Genomic DNA, 17,214 nt, shown 5'->3' with positions numbered 1-17,214 from the left:
CCATTCTTCCATAATGTCAGTGTAGAGCTTTCCATGGAGCTGAAATGTATAATCATGTTTCATTCCGTCTAATTTTGCTTCTTTTTTTAATGATTCCTCTCAATTGTGTCGCTATTTAGCCTTGAAATCTCCGAACTTGTCCCAAGCTTTGGAAATGAACCGGTCGAATTCAGCCGCTTACAATGAATGCCTCAACTATATCAACGTTGACAATGGATCTCTGTGGAATGAAAGTGATGGCTCCAACACCTCTCGGAGGACTCTGCATCGACTCTTCATTGGTGCCCAAAAGCAGGAGCCCAATTATGTAGCCATTCCGGCTACTATATTTTACAATCTTCTCTTTCTTTTCGGTATCTTGGCCAATGGACTAAGTATCCTTACTTTAATGAGAAATGGTAGGATGAAGGTGAGCGCTGTCCGTTTCTATCTCTTGAGTTTGGCCTTGGCCGACATCTTACTCCTACTGACTATTCCAGTGACTTTGTACAGGTACTTCTGGCAATATTACCCATGGGCTCTATCCGACACAGTGTGTAAACTATATTTCATGATCAGACAGGTCTACTGTGCCATCACCAGTTGGACCATCATTGCCTTCACTTCTGAGAGATATTTTGCCATATGTCATCCCATGTGGTCAATCACCGGACTTCGAAAATCCCGCATGGCTTATTTATTGGCCTTCATTTGGATTCTGTCGTTCCTCAGCACTATACCTGTGGCTATTGTATATGGCGAGTCTGCAGCGTGTATCCTGGACTATACCGCAACTTCTCGGGATAAAGTTGTTCTCGACTCCACAGTGTGTGAAATGCTGGAACCAAAGCCATACATCGTTTACAAAAGTATCATGCAAACCCGGAGCATTTTGTTCTTTGTGGTGCCCTTGGTGGCCATCATTATTTTTCATCTCCTAATCTTCCATCACTTCACTATAAACCACAGGCAGAGGGAAAAGATTGGCCTGACAAGAACACACTGGCACTTTTCTTCGAAGCATATGAACCAGCCTCATAGTCGCCCACTCTCAGAAAGGAAGGCGCGACAACTCATGGGTAGGTAACATGTTTAGAGAAAAGGTGAATCCTCAGGGGTGTACATGCAGACCATGTGTCTCCTTTAGTGTTCTCAGAGCACTTCTTAGTTCCATCCTCTTTATAAAGGCTCATTCAGACGTCGGTAGACCGATGGCCAGTCCGGGCATTGGGGTCCGAGATCACACCGAAATCCAAGGACATCTGAATGAGCCTTAACTGGGTGTTGAGATCCTGTGCAAGGCTCTGCTCTTTTTATTTGGTGATGGTTAAGAAATGGGTGCAAGGGTCATGGAAAAAGCGTGAAGGTGTAAAGAAATTGACAATGTCAAAAATGGGCACCATGATAAGGACAGTATTCAACAGTAATTTCCAACGCCCTTTATTACACAACGCGGATCGCTACGTGTGTACAAGGATCTCTCTTAAATGGGTTTTCTGGGACTTTAACATTGATGGTCTATCCTTAGTATAGGTCATCAATGTCTGATTGTCGGGGGTACGACAGCTGTTTCTAGTGTCGGACAGAACTGCCCACTTATGGAGCTGCACCGCATAGCTCTGTTCACTGTATGGTGGCCGGGGCTGGGTACTGAACATCTGCTGCCTATAGAAATCAATAGGGGATGGATGTGCAGTACCCGACCGCAGCCACTATTCCGTCGATGGAGCTATGAAGCTCCGTAACTCCGCCAACTCCAAGAACAGCATATCGGCAGGGGAGACGGGTGTTGCACTCCCATAGGAGACCATCAATGTTAAAGCCCTGAACAACCCCTTTAACTCCTTCAATCGCATGGCATAAATCACATTATGCGTTAGCGCTTCTTCGCATATATTCTTCTCATTCAAATGTGAGCCATAAAACATGAATTTCTTCAATGAGCCAAAACATAATACAATGCCATCAATTAAATATACGCGATAAAGAACTTTCTGAAACTTCACGATACAGCATGATTCGCAATCTTAGCCGAGACCAAGCATGGAGTTGATTCAGCGGGCACAACCACACCCCATTGTGACCAGCCTGATGAAGAGATTTATCCATGAAAGGTCACCATGGCGGGTGGTTGTGCACGGTGAATCAACTCCATGCCTGGTCTCTGCTAAGATCCTTGATCCAAGGATCCCTGACGTGGATTTTAATTGATCAGGGCTGGTACGAGACATCTCTGTGTCACACCGCGATGATGCGAGCCTGACTAATGAAAAGCTATGCCAGTGATCCAGAAAGGTATGAGATTCATGAGCCTCCCATCCAGCGGCTAGAGACTACTGACCTGGCTGATGGACCAGGAATAGTTCCATTCATCTCTATTTTGGAGACCTTAAAACTATGAAAAGTCCAGGACTGTCAAAATTCTCACGCTCTGTAACTTGCCATCCATTCTTACAGAGTGAGTAGTTCCCTGCTTATTAACATCCTGCCAGCACTTTAGGTGCTAGAACTTTCCCTTCTTTCTCAGAATGTATTGCAACTGCAATTGTTCCTTAGTTTTCTTGCCCAAAAACATAAAAAGCACCACTCTGTTATGCCCATATGCCCCCTTGGAAACCCCCCCCATAAAACGTCCATATATCTCATTACTCAATTACGGTATATTATAATGATATTATAATTATATTATATCATTCATTACTCAAAGGAGCAGCAGGAAAAAAAAGGAACAAAACTTTCCTTTAGAAACTTGCATGAAAACTTGTAATTGTGATGAAAGGTTGGACCTAAAAAATAAACTAAAAATCAACGTGTCATTAGTTAATAAACTTTATAAACAATGTAACAAATAAATCCACTGTTTGCCACTTTCATGCAATTATGCATCCAATAATAATTTCTAGTAACAAATGCATGAGAAATCATCTCTAGCCGATCAGACGTACACCCGCAAGTCAGCTTGTGTCCCGGGGAATGTTCGCGACGTAGATACAAAACCTGTAGCCTCAAATATAGACAGAAAATTTTGTCTATTTGCGTCCAAAATTGATTCTTTTGAACCTGTGGCGCCACAATTTAGTAAGTTAGGAGTTAGAAATCCCTGGTGAGCACATTGCTTCCTCCGCCTCCATTGTACAGGTATTAAAGAGACAATTAAAGGGAAATTGTGCTTTTAACGAAAATCTATAGAAAGGTATAGTTCTTATCTCCCACAAGATTATCATTTTTATGGTGCACATAGATATCTAATTCTCAAGCTCAGTAACTTGCCATCGGCTCTTTGTGGGTGGTACATCTTCACTGGCATTCTGCCAGTACAATAAGTAAAGGTACTTTTTTAATTTCACTTCCCAGCATGCATTGCACCTGACATTGTCTAATGGCTTGCGAGCCTGTGTCTAGTCCAAAAGTAACAGACAACCTGTAAATAGCTATGCCCTTACAGAATACCTTTCCTTTCACATAAAACCCATAGAGAAGCATGATCTTTCTGCCCTCATAGCCCACAATAAGTCCAGGAACTGTCCTGATTCTTGTGCCCTGTAACTTGTCATCCACTCTGCTTAATGTAGAGCATAGTTCTGCTTCTTCGGCGCTCTGTCAATAGTTGAAAAGCTGGAACTTCCTTTTCCTTATTTATTTTGTAGCACATATATTACCTGCGATTGTCCAGTGGCTCGGGTGTCTTGCACGAAAAGCCGGCCTCTTTGTTATAGGAGTTGTCTATCACTTAGATAACCCCTTATCAGTCACTATATTCCCCCATGTAAAATAAAAAAAGCCTTTACTCTATTCCTGATCTCCAAAGTTTCAGGTGACATTGTTATACGACCTGAGCCCTGGAGCCAATCACGGTCCACTTTACTCTCTGACATCCGGAGAAAGTCAGAACTGGGCAACCCCTTTAAATGGACACTCTCTTTAAGACTCCGAGTTTGACAGATAGAGGAGAAGAGAGTCATAGACCCGTCCTCACAAAGACCCATCCCCATTCCTTGCAATCTATCTCGGACTCTCTGCTGATATAGAGGATTACACTTGACAACAGGCAGTGGAGAGTAGTTGGACATAAAAGAGGCATACAGTGGAAGGATTTTTCGAGGGAAAGATGTAAATTAGTTCTCATACTTTGTACTAATGAGGGGAAACACCCCGAAACATTGTGTCTGCAAATTGAGATTCTTGCTTATTTATTGCAAAGCTCGTTAAAGAGTCAATATTGACTTCTAGGATCGCTGCTAAAGTTCAAGTGCTCTTCCTCCCTGAAGAGATACAGGAGTATGTATGACTTATAAGTCTCCTCTCTCTGACATGGCAGGCTTGGCTTGTCACTTTCCACAAGGAGAAACGTTATGGGAAAAACAAAATGTATACAAGAATTAAATTTATTTTCCAGATAAAGCGATTTGCAGATTATTTATCACGATATATCTATGAAATGGCATCCAGTTCTCTGAAACTATTGCAACAAATTTAGAAAACTTCATTGATAGAACCCTGACAAGCAGCTTCAATTTATTTCTAAAAATGTCAACTTTCCAAGCAAGAGATGTGTAAAACCTGAATATTCTGAATTGAATTCATCCTTTGCTGGCTCAAAAACTTGTGATACGTGATTTTGTTTAGTAAAATTACATCCGACTTAAATGGTTTTTTTTCAATTTTATATGGAAGAGGTTACACTTTTACTCCAAAACAGCACCACTCTTGTCTATTGGCAGTGTCTGGTATTGCATCTCAGCCTTATATAAGTGAATGAGACACAGACACAGATAACCCATCTATTCTATATACTGTACATGATACAGCTGTTTAGAATATTTCTCTCTTTTTACAGGTGCAGTGGTGGCGGCTTTTTTCCTGTGCAATTTTCCGGACACGGCATCTTCCCTCATGCAGATCTACATAGATAACTGGAATACATATGTCCTCAAGGTGTACACCTTGCTGAAGACTTACCTCTCGCTGCCGCTTTGGTATCTCAATAGCGCTCTGGATCCGATCCTGTTTTGCATTTCATCGACATCTTTCCGCAGTGCATGCAGGGAGACCTTAAAGTCACTTCTCCCATGGCTTGAGAAATCGGCAGATGGACCTAACCAGAACTTCCAAGCTTCTTCTGCCCGGTCTGGTGGCTCTTCCCTGGTGTCGGCACCCAGCACACGTTCAACGTGGACCCTAAATTCCAACGAAGGAGAACCGAAGGAATTTTTGGGACAGACTCAAAGCAGTGACCCCAAACTTTTATTTTTCAGACACCTCGACGTGATGGAGACTGGAGACTTCTCGGTGCCTTAGGACTTCTAAATATCGAAAGGGGAAAATAAATGTGCAATTTGCATGATTGTCACATAATGAGCTGGAATGTAAGAAATTGTGGAAATGGCCTTCTTTTTTTTTATTCCTTTTTCACAGTCTGGGTTTAATTGCATAGTGGAAGAAAAGAAAACTGGAGAAGAGAGATAATGGCCATATTTCCACCAGGATTATGTCAGACCGAATGACTGTCATTTTATTGAAATGGAATCTAAGGCTGCTCCGTGAATGCATTCTAATTGTGGACGAAACAAAAAACATAATTAGTGCATCCAGCGTTGATTGCCTGTTTAGTTTTTCAGGACATATTAGTGGTTTCTCGTTGCCCGAAATGACCTGGTCACACTCTTGTTGCTTTTTGCCAATTCTGTGTTAGGAAATGTCATTTATAAGAGCTTCAATTGAAAGGGTCGCTCAATCTTACTATCTCGATGACTTGTCAATTTTGTGAACGCAGCCGGGCAGCTGCCTTTCCCTGGTGTTGCAGCTCAGCTCCTATTGAAGTGAATGTACCAGAGATTGGCTTCTACACAGTCAACGGAGCTGTTTACATCCGGCCGCCACAGGAGTTGAAAACAGCGGAAGGTATATTGACGATCAATTTAGGTGAAGTGTACCTCCCTGAGACTTGTGGGTTTGGCGGTCCGGTTCCTGCAAAAACTTGGAGATCAGTTCCTTTCTTTGATATTTAGTATGTATGAGCTGTCGTAGAAAAACTAATACTACACTATCTGCTCTATGTGAGTCAAATACGGCCTCCCCGAGTGTTTGGCACTTAAAGACTATGTTCACATGCAGCATTTTTTTAATAATGCAAATTAAAAGCTGTGTTTCACAGTACAAGCAAAACCTATGAGACTTCCGAAACCCCATGCATACTCTTGCTTTTTTTTTCCTGACTGAATTTGAGAACTGCAGCGTTTTTTAAATCAAGCAAGTTAATTCTTTCAGCATTTTTTTCACCCATGGAAAGCAATGAGAAAGTTCCAAAATGCTACAAAAACAAATGTTTTAGCAATTAATTTTATTAAACTCTTCACCCCGGTTGATTTTCCATTCTTGCTCCCCTTCTTCCCATAGCCATAACTTTTTGATTTTTTCATCAGGATTGCCATGTGAGGGCTTGTTTTTTTGCAGGAGGAGTTGCACTTTTGAATGACACCATTGATTTTAACATGTAGCGTACTGGAAAAAGGGAACAAAAATTCCAAGTGTGGTGAACTTGCAAAAAAAAAGTGCAATTCCACAATTGTTTTTTTTTTTTTTTTTACACTTACCATGATCACTATATGATAACAAAGACCTGACAATATGAATCTCCAGGTCATTATGAGTACGCAGCTACCAAACATGTGCAGATTCTTTTTTTATTTGAAATGTGAAAAAAAACAAAATTTGAAAAAAAGTTTTTGCGTTTGTCACCATATTCCGAGATTCCTAGCGTGTCCATTTTTCGGGATCCAGGGCTGGGTGATGGCTTATTTTTTTAGCCCTGAGATGACGTTTTTACTGATACAATTTTGGTTGTAGAGATACAATGTTTTGATCTCCTGTTATTGCATTTTATTGCAATGTTGTGGTGACAAAAAAAATGCAATACTGGTGTTTTGATTATTTTCTCACTACGTTTAGGAATCTGATTAAACTATTTAAAATTTTGATAGATCGCACATTTCTGAACCCAGTGATACCAAATATGTGTATTGTTTAAAGAATTTTATTTTCAATGGTGCAAAATGGGGGGGGGGGTTGTGATTTGAACTTTTGTGTTTTTTCTTTTACAAACCTTTATTTTATTTTATTTTTTTACATTTTACTGAATTTAATAGTCGGCTTAGGAGACTTGAAACTGCAATTTTCCGAAATCAGCCATCAAGTGCGGGGAAAAATGTGGACTCACGTGCGAGCCCTGCATCAAAGGCAGGTACGCGGCCCATTATGTAACTATATGTCATCTGTCGTGAAGGGTTAAACATGTACTGTAGACAAACGCTGCAAAAAGAAAAAAAAATGCTGCAAAATCTGTTTTGAACAGAGGATGTTTAGTGCCAAGAGAGCAGGTATCGTCTGCAGAAAAAAAATGTGTGTGAACGTAGCCTTAGTGTATGTTTAACTTCAGGATTTCATAAGGATTCTAAGGACCAAATGTTTTTGGTTTTTTTTAAATATGTCCTGATACGGAAAACGGAAGTTTTTCTCATGACTGTATATATCAATAACATTGTATAAATTAATATAAACTATATATATATAGAGCTGGACAATTCCTTAGTGACGGAGCCAATTTTGACCTTAATGACTGGGCCAATTTTCACAATTCTGACCACTGTCACTTTATGAGGTTATAGCTCTAGAACGCTTCAACGTATCCCACTGATTCTGAGAATGTTTTTTTCGTGACATATTGTACTTCATGTTAGTGGTAAAATTTCTTCGATATGACTTGCGTTTATGAAAAAAATTTTTAACTTTGGCTAAAATTTTGACATTTTCAAGCTTTTACTTTTTGTGCCCTTAAATCAGAGAGTCTTGTCACACAAAATAGTTAACCCACATGTCAACTTTACATCAGCACAATTTTGGAAACATAATGGTTTTTTTTTTTGTTAGGACGCTATAAGGGTTAAAATTTAACCAGCGATTTCTCATTTTTCCAACAAAATCATTTTTATAGGGACCCCCTCATATTTGAAGTGAGTTTAGGGGGTCAATATGAGAAAAAATACCCAAACGTGACACTATTCTGAAAACTGCGCCCCTCAAGGTGCTGAAAACCATATTCAAGAAGTTTATTAACCCTTCAGGTGCTTCACGAGAACTAATGTAATGTGGAAGGAAAAAAATGAACATTTTACTTTTTTCACAAAAAATTTACTTTAGACCCAAACTTTTTTATTTTCACGAGGGTAACGGGAGAAAATGGACCACAAAATGTGAAGTGTGGCAACATCGAACAGTGCACAAGCGGGTAGAGAGAATGTGGACAAATACTTCTCGGATTGTGAACACCAAGACGCCCTACACACAAAATTTGGAGTTTAAACTCACTAATCTTGCTGAATGTTGTCTGTTCTAGACTAGTAATTCCCCAAAATCCTTCATGGAGTACCACGAGGTCCTCGTGTTTACAAAGATCTTTCCAACTTTTCAGACAACAACGAATTTTCTACAGAACGGGATAACATTTTGTTGCAAGGTTCCCGTGATTTACTCGGTTTGGTTCTGAAACAAAATGAAAAAGATTATGTGGAAAAAAGGAACTGCATTCTAGACTGACTGGTAATCAATGGGCAACCTTCAATAAAAAATTAGACAAGAAATTGGTTTTAACCCAATTAAACAAAGAAAACGAGATACATTTATAAGAGACAAAGCTGATTTTGATTCCAACCTGATTTTTAACTGGAACGAGAACCAACCTAAACAGAAAAAGTCAGGGATGCCAGGCACAAAAGAAATCTATACAATAAAAAATGAAAATACGCCCACAAAAGGATTATTGGACAACAGAGTCAGATTCCAGTGCGAACACAGTTGTACTCTTTGGAGGATAAATGGGAGAATGATGCAGGTCCGTCGGTTAACCCTTTAGGAGGAGAATCAGAAGGGGGCGGTCGGAGGCGCAAGACAGCAACCGGACCGCAAACGGAAACAAGTGTCACGGAGGCAATAACGGAGGAATCAGCCACGGACAATACCATTTTGTAAACCTCACAGACCACACACTAGATAAATATTGTAGCTCGCTCCTCTCTAAAGGTCTGGGGTTCTGTATTCCTAGCGAACTCGATATTGTGGACTTCAAAATTGATTTATTCAAAGCAATTCATAAAATACATTTGCATAAGTCATTTCTTTCCTCCCACTCACAACCCTCATCTTCCCCGTCGGGAGAAATACCCTGTAAGATTGGATCTTTAGGTTTCATGGTTGAGGATGATAAGACCTTGAACTCAGCCACAGGAGCGAGTGATGCCGCTCTCTTGTTGACTCTCAATGATGAAAATTACAATGCAGACTGCAAAGACCTCTAATATTCACCTGAAACCTATTGTTGGTGGGTTGAAATCCAGATATATGCCACCAGCATCACCGGGAAATGTCATCGATATCTTCCATGATCAAGTCATTAAGGACATGGAAGCACTCGTGTATCCAAAATCACCATCGAACCTTACAATGAGGGGAAAAAGGGTGTTAAAAATGATAAGAAGTTGGGATGATACGATAGTCAGACAAGCTGATAAAGGTGGAAATTTAGTACTACTCACAAGGGACTACTATCTACATGAGGCACATAGACAGCTTGCTGACACGGATACAATGCTTTCTTACGATCCCACAGACAAGTACCGTAAAGAATTACAGTCCTTCCTGAGACAATATGTAGATTCAGGCATTATCTCATACAAAAAGGCTGAAATAACTGTTTCCTGAAATCCCCCCAAAAAACGCACTGGTACCTTATACCGAAACTCCACAAATCGAGAACAAATCCCCCCGGTCGCCCCATAGTTTCTGGGATAGGATCCCTTACAGAACCCATTTCCCAGTATATGGACTGCCTGCCTCGACCCTCTTCCTTGAGAGATTCTGGTGACTTCTTATGGATAATCCGGGAGTTTGGCAAGAAGGCTTCTCACTAACTTCCATTGACGTGGAAAGCCTTTACACCAGAATCCCCCAGGAACAGGGTGTAGAAGCGGTACGTTCTATGTTGTCAAGTACTGACAACACAGGGGCAATTTATTGATTTTGCTTGTGGAGCTCTAAATTTCGTTTTGAAACATAATGCCTTTTCGTTTTTAGACACTTGGTACCTCCAGAGAACAGGTATGGCCTTGGGCACGCCGGTTACATGCACATGTGCAAATCTGTTTCTTGCTGTGCTGGAGGAGGTTGTCATCTACACAGGGCATAATTCTTTCTTGAAATATATCAGATTATATTTGCGCTATGTAGATGACATCCTAATAGAGTACGTCCCTCTCTGGGGATCCAGTGCCACGCAGATCTGAGCTCCTCATCCTGATCATGGGCCAAAGACTCCATTAGCGGCTTAGTACGCCTAGAGCCCCTTCGTTTTCTCGTTTTTTCATTTATTGCATTGCTCCACAGTTTATCGTTATAAGGTGACTTTTCCTTCAACACGCTGTAACCAGCTTAACCAGATAAATTGGAAATTGTTCTGAAGAAGGTCCAGTGGGACCGAAAACGTTTAACTGTTGAAACTGTATCTGGGACGTGCAATAAAGTCAAAACTTCATCTTACAACCGGTTTGAGTGCCAAGTTTATTGTATACATCCTAATAGTGTGGGCAGGCACTGAGGCTCAGGAATTTGTCCATTACCTGATTACCGAGAATGCAATGAACATGTAGTTCACTTCCAACTTTGGTGGGTGGGGTCTAGTCTTCCTGGATGTAAATATTGGCATAGTTGATGTCAATATAAAAACAGAGGTTTACAAGAAACCCACTGCCTCCATTCCTTCTTGCACTTTTCTAGTGCACATCCATCTCATACAAAAAAAGCTTCATCTTAAAGTCAGTTTTTGAGACTGAGACGGATAAATAGTGACCACACACGTTTTTTTGGAGCAAGCCACTGACCTTAAAATGAAATTGGCATCTAGACAGAGATGCAGATCTGGCAAAGGTAGTGTCCCGTAGACCTCTAAATGCCAATAAAAGAGGTACTAACCTGGAAGATTTTTGTGTACAAAATCGGCTAAAATCCACACCAAAAAATTGGCTTGACAGTTACAAACCAATAGGCAACTTTAAGTGTGGCCATTGCTCCTTCTGCCGCTTTTATCTCACTGATAAAATATTGAGAATTGGTCCCATTCTTCACCAAGTTCAGGATTTCATCTCGTGCAGGTCATGTTCTGTGGTATAGGTAATCTTTTCTCCCTGTAGTTTCTTTTATATTGGTAAAACCATTCGCCCCCTTTTTGACCGTTTTCGGGAGCATTCCAGATCTATAATTACGGGAAAAGGTCCCAGGCGACTGATCAAACACATGCAGGAAAAACATGCAGGGATTCCAGACCTGGATTGGAACAAGTTCTTTTGCCTCCACAAGGAAGCGATCTCCGTAGGTCACTGCTGCATAAGGAGTCCAGATGGATTCTGTGCACACGGGCGCAGGGTCCCTCCGGACTCAATGATAAGAATGACATTATGGTATTTTTGTAAAAGGGCTATTGTATACATTCTTGTTTTATATTAGTCTGTGTGTTTTTGTTTAATTATTTTTAATTTAGTTTTGTGGCTCATTTTCTGTTTGTTCTTCTGCTCTGTTGGAAGGAGTAACCTGTCGTTCTAAACTCATTTCTGTTAGAATCACCTGTGAGGTTTTCCTTTCACTACAATAAGATGCCTCCTCACTTCCTGCAAACATAGGACCCGTTGAAGCGCAGTGAGCACAAAACGGCCGTCGTCCACAGAGGTTTTCCACTTCTCTCCTGCTGTAACCGTTTTAAATGGACTGAATAAAGGATTTGTTTAATCTGGAGGGTGAGTGCCAACTTTTTCTCTTTTTGGACACTCATAGACTTTCTATTTAGCTCATACACCGCTCTGTGCATGGACTTATAGACTTTCTATTCAACTCATACACTGCTCTGTGCATGGACTCATAGACTTCCTCTTCAGCCCGTACACTGCTCCGTGCATGGACTCATAGACTTCCTCTTTAGCCCGTACACCGCTCTGTGCATGGACTAATAGACTTTCTATTCAGCTCATACACCGCTCTGTGCATGGACTTATAGACTTTCTATTCAGCTCATACACCGCTCTGTGCATGGACTTATAGACTTTCTCTTCAGCTCATACACCGCTCTGTGCATGGACTAATAGACTTTCTATTCAGCTCATACACCGCTCTGTGCATGGAGTTATATACTTTCTATTCAGCCAGTACACCGCTCTGTGCATAGACTCATAGACTTTCTCTTCAGCCCGTACACCGCTCTGTGCGTGGACTCCTAGACTTCCTCTTCAGCTCATACACTGTCCTGTGCATGGACTCCTAGACTTCCTCTTCAGCTCATACACAGCTCCGTGCATGGACTCATAGACTTCCTCTTCAGTCCGTACACAGCTCCGTGCATGGACTCATAGACTTCCTCTTCAGCCTGTACACTGCTCTGTGCATGGACTCATAGACTTCCTCTTCAGCCCATACACTACTCCGTGCATGGACTCATAGACTTCCTCTTCAGCCCGTACACTGCTCTGTGCATGGACTCATAGACTTTCTATTCAGCTCATACACCGCTCTGTGCATGGACTTATATACTTTCTATTCAGCCAGTACACCTCTCTGTGCATGAACTCATAGACTTCTTCTTCAGCCCGTACACTGCTCCGTGCATGGACTCATACAGTCTATTCAGCCTGTACAATGCTCTGTGCATGGACTCATAGACTTTCTATTCTGCCCATACATTGCTCTGTGCATGCTCTCATGCACAAGCTTAGTGCTTCTGCATGCTGAGCAGAATGTTACAAGGTAGATTTTTGAGCTATCAGTGGGGGGGGGGGGGGGTGTCTCAGGAGCCAGAACCCACCCGAATCTGCAAATCAAGTAAAATAGGGTAATGATTTTAAAAATTGCATTTCGTACTATCACTCTACTGCAGGATAAAGAGGTTACTCAGGAATTGAAAATCGACTAGGAGCACTGGGACTACTGCAGTAGTGAAGCAACTACTTATCTGGGCAAAGTTTGGCTTAATTTGGGCACAGTGTGACACTCAGTATATATGTGCTATATAGCTCTATGTCAGTGGAGTATGGATCTCAGTAAATAAGTATGGCACTATCAGGGCATTGTTTGGCACTAAGCTGGAAGTCTAAAGCACAAATGTCACTGGTTGCGTAGCCACTATAGTTGGCTACACTAAAGGTGTCACATAGGCCAAGTCTTAAGGAAGCCTCTAGGGCACAGATGCTAAAGGAGGATCGAGATCATAGGAAGGTTGCATGAGATTAAAAAAACAAATGGTTGCATTTTTCCAAAAACGGTGCCCCTGTTGCTCACAGTCTACATCTGATAATGCAGTCATCGCCATTTTGCTGAATAAGGTTGATCTGCGCTGCTGCACTGCACTGACAAGAGTGGCGCTGTTTCTCATGGAGACCTTTTAATGTAGAGACCAATGGACTTACTTTAATGAATTCCAAGGATTACAAATGTAAATATGATTTATATAAAAAGTCTGGATGTTTACTACAAATGACTATTGTGATATGTTCTGTCTGACCTTTATATTTATAATGTAATTTTCATGGCTGGCGATGAGCCCAGTATTATGAATTCAGCTCTGTATTCCTATCATGTCATAGCATGCGAGTAATGGCAGCATGTATTGTTATGTGTGTAGAGTGGACATGTCGGTATTTTCTGTGGATCAGAGCTATTTTAGTGAATGAAGGGGTCTATGTGGGGAACAGACAGGACTTTAGTATTTCTCTGTTACTATTTTTATTGATATTTTTAAAGACTGATGATTGTATTTTTATATTTAATAAAAGAATAAAAACTAATATTTGTGTCTGTTCATTATGTGAAAAAAATGCAACTATACAGAATATAGAATGTGAAGCTTCTGGGCCAATGGTAAATCTGCAGTTAGGCCCCACGTTCTTATGTGACAGGGAGTCTTCTGAGCCACATTAAATACATTGTACCACCGTTGCAAGAGATCGCCTATCTACAAGGAAATAACTACTGCTGTGACTCCCAATAATGGGACCTCCACTTATAGAAGGGGGCTCGGAAATGCCTGGTGAGGAGGGAGCACTGGCCGCGCATGCGCCTCATCAGTCCAATCATTTCCTATGGGATGAAGATAGTTAAGTACTTGGCAGTCCTATGATGTGGTGGTGTGCAAGTGTAGCCACAACTTAGGTGACTGGGCATATCAGAGCCCTGTACTCAAGTTAGGATAAAGCTGAAGGCATGCCCAAATTACAGCCGCTCCACCTGACACCCCAGCTGCCTACCTATGGATGTTCTGCAAGGTCAAGCGTGCATGTGTTCTCCAAGGAGAGAAGGGAGAAAGCCGCTGCCACTAGACCCCCAATATGAACAACCATTTCCCCCTGACATACATTGGTCGGTCCTGCCCAAATTGGAGGGTTTGGCTTAAATTCATCTAATGTGTATGGCCACCAATGTCTGCCGATAGTGAGTATTGGGGCATCTTCACTGTCCCCCAGATGATGTCGGGGGAGAAAATAAGAATCTGGCATGTCAGATTCTGGACTGCTGGTCTTTAGATGCCTCTCATAAAGCGAAGAACAGCGCTCAATAGAGCAAGAGCTCTTGCGTACGGGATCCCGTCAAGATAGTTGCCGACTGAACCATCGTTTGACCAACAGCCGGGATTTTACATCAGACCACTACTATGTAGCTAGCCATGCACATGATACGGATAGGTTTTTAGTAGCTGTAGGAAAACAATGCTTGTTCTCTGTTGACTGTGCATCCCCCACGGCTTACCAGAACCACTGACCTGTGTGAGGAGTTGAATAAAAAAGCCCACCCTTTTCAGACAATTGGTGGGGTCCGAGTGGATAGTTGGTAACTTATGTAAATTAGAATATGCTTTTACACTTGATTTACATAAGTCTGAACAATTGCTAAAAATGTCTCCACAGAGTTAGAAAAGTAAGCAAAGCATCTAGGTGAGGGAACATATAAGACCCAAAAATTAAGGAGGTTGATAAACTTAAAGGGATTATCCACCTAGGAAAAAGTATTTTAAAACCACAATGTTATAAAATACCAATTGAAGTCCTTCTCACTCCACGAGTCCCCCGTCACTCCTATGGCGACTTTTTTTTAGCTCCTTGCCAGTCTCTACTTTCTGCTCCCTGTAGATATAGAAATGTGACTGCTGTCGTAAGTCAATTGCTGTGATCTGGCAAGTGATTGGCTGCAGCGCTTATATGTCTGGGTCAACAAGTCATTGTAGCATGGAGTGGAGTGCTGGTGTAGATTTAAAAAGCCGAAAATTCCAATTCTGCAGATCGCTCGAAATTCGTCAGAAAATTGGAATTGTATCAAATTGTTTCAATGTGGTTTACATTTATATAATTACCCTCCAGACCTTAGAGCATAATAAAAAATTAAGAAAATTCATACTCACCTTTCTCCGGCCCTCACCTTGTTTGCACAGCTCCCTGCTTGGTTGTTCCGGTCAATACCAGGCGGCAGGTATTTTTTACCTAGGGGTCTGTCGGGTTTTCAACGCCCTCTAGGCCAATTGTGACAAGTGATGTAATAACCCCGCATCAAGCTATAGACTGTTTAGATGATGGCTGTGGAGGGAGGAGTACTGTTTTTTTTTTTAACCCCTTTCTGGTTCTCTTTGAACACAGCACAATTGTGTCCGGCAGATGTTTGCTGCATCCGTGAGAATAAAAAAAAAATGGATTCCAGTGAATCCAATTTTTTGTGAAACACAAGGAAGAATTTGATTTGCTCATCTCTACTAGGTGAGTTTGTCTTCATTGATTATTTTGTATAATTCTAAGAGGTTTTCAGAATCATTTTCTGGCTGGATGACCCCGCAAATCTTTGCATGAATAATCCTTTTGGGCTGAGAAGTAATTTAGGGGTCACATTGTTTTTTGACGTTGTGCTCTGGTAATTACACTTTATTTCTTGCTGTTTAATCGCTCTGACAAGCTAAACTTGATTTTAAGAACAGACAGAAATTATTGACTAGAAAGAGATGAGAAGTGAGGACACCTGTCTATGACAGCAGAATATACAGCGAAATGTGATCAGCATGAAAATAAAGACATTTACAGGGAGAGTACAATTATATACCAGCCGACCATAGAACCGACGGGTGAAGTGAAAGAGGGTGACAATCTGGTGACAATGGCCGGTGTCAGGGGTGAGATATAAGTATTTGATGTGTTGGAAGCCAGAAAAATGAGCAAGAGCAAAAGTCTGAGCGACTGCGACAAGTGGCAAATTGTGATGTCTAGACCAGGTCAAAGAATACCCAAGAAGGAAGATCTTGTGGGGTGTTCCCAGTAAACAACAGGTCTTGTGGGGTGTTCCCGATGTATGTAAGGTCTTGTGGGATGTTCCCGGTATACAACAGGTCTTGTGGGGTGTTCCCAGTATACGGCAGGTCTTGTGGGGTGTTCCCGATATATGGCAGGTCTTGTGGGGTGTTCCCAGTATATGGCAGGTCTTGTGGGGTATTCCAAATATACGACAGGTCTTGTGGGGTGTTCCCGGTATACAGTGGGTCTTGCGGGGTGTTCCCAGTAAATGGGAGGTTTTGTGGGGGTGTTCCCTGTATATGGCAAGTCTTGTGTTCTCGTTATACAGCAGGTCTTGTGAGGTGTTCCCTGTATACAGCAGATCTTATGGGTTGTTTCCAGGATACAGCAGGTCTTGTGGGGTGTTCCCTGTATATGGCAGGTCTTGTGGGGTGTTCCCGGTATACGGCAGGTCTTGAGGGGTGTTCCCGGTATACGGTCAGTCTTGTGGGGTGTTACCGGTATATGATCAGTCTTGTGGGGTGTTCCCGGTATATGGTCAGTCTTATGGGGTGTCCCGGTATATGGTCAGTCTTATGGGGTGTCCCGGTATATGGTCAGTCTTATGGGGTGTCCCGGTATATGGTCAGTCTTATGGGGTGTCCCGGTATATGGTCAGTCTTATGGGGTGTCCCGGTATATGGTCAGTCTTATGGGGTGTCCCGGTATATGGTCAGTCTTGTGGGGTGTTCCCGGTATATGGTCAGTCTTATGGGGTGTCCCGGTATATGGTCAGTCTTATGGGGTGTCCTGGTATACGGCAGGTCTTATGGGGTGTTCCCGGTATATGGTCAGTCTTGTGGGGTGTCCCCGGTATACGGTCAGTCTTATGGGGTGTCCC

General features: G+C 41.9%; 1 protein-coding gene across 2 annotated transcripts in view; it reads left to right on the top strand.

Annotated features, from left to right (window-relative positions):
- Positions 1-10,269, top strand: part of LOC143769594 (neurotensin receptor type 1-like) — a 35,609-nt gene extending 25,340 nt beyond the window's left edge. For both annotated transcript variants that reach the window (XM_077258289.1, XM_077258287.1), the window contains exons 2-3: positions 120-1,058; positions 4,817-10,269. In XM_077258289.1, coding sequence (XP_077114404.1) covers positions 155-1,058; positions 4,817-5,277 — 1,365 coding nt within the window. In that variant the 5' untranslated portion in view covers positions 120-154 and the 3' untranslated portion in view covers positions 5,278-10,269. The remainder of the gene's footprint in view (positions 1-119; positions 1,059-4,816) is intronic.
- The last annotated feature ends 6,945 nt before the right edge of the window (positions 10,270-17,214 follow it).

The sequence above is a fragment of the Ranitomeya variabilis genome, chromosome 4 (genome assembly GCF_051348905.1).
Source record: "Ranitomeya variabilis isolate aRanVar5 chromosome 4, aRanVar5.hap1, whole genome shotgun sequence".
In the NCBI taxonomy this organism is placed as follows: Eukaryota; Metazoa; Chordata; class Amphibia; order Anura; family Dendrobatidae; genus Ranitomeya; species Ranitomeya variabilis.
Note: the sequence above shows the minus strand (reverse complement) of the source record. Positions and strands in the feature narration are given on the sequence as shown.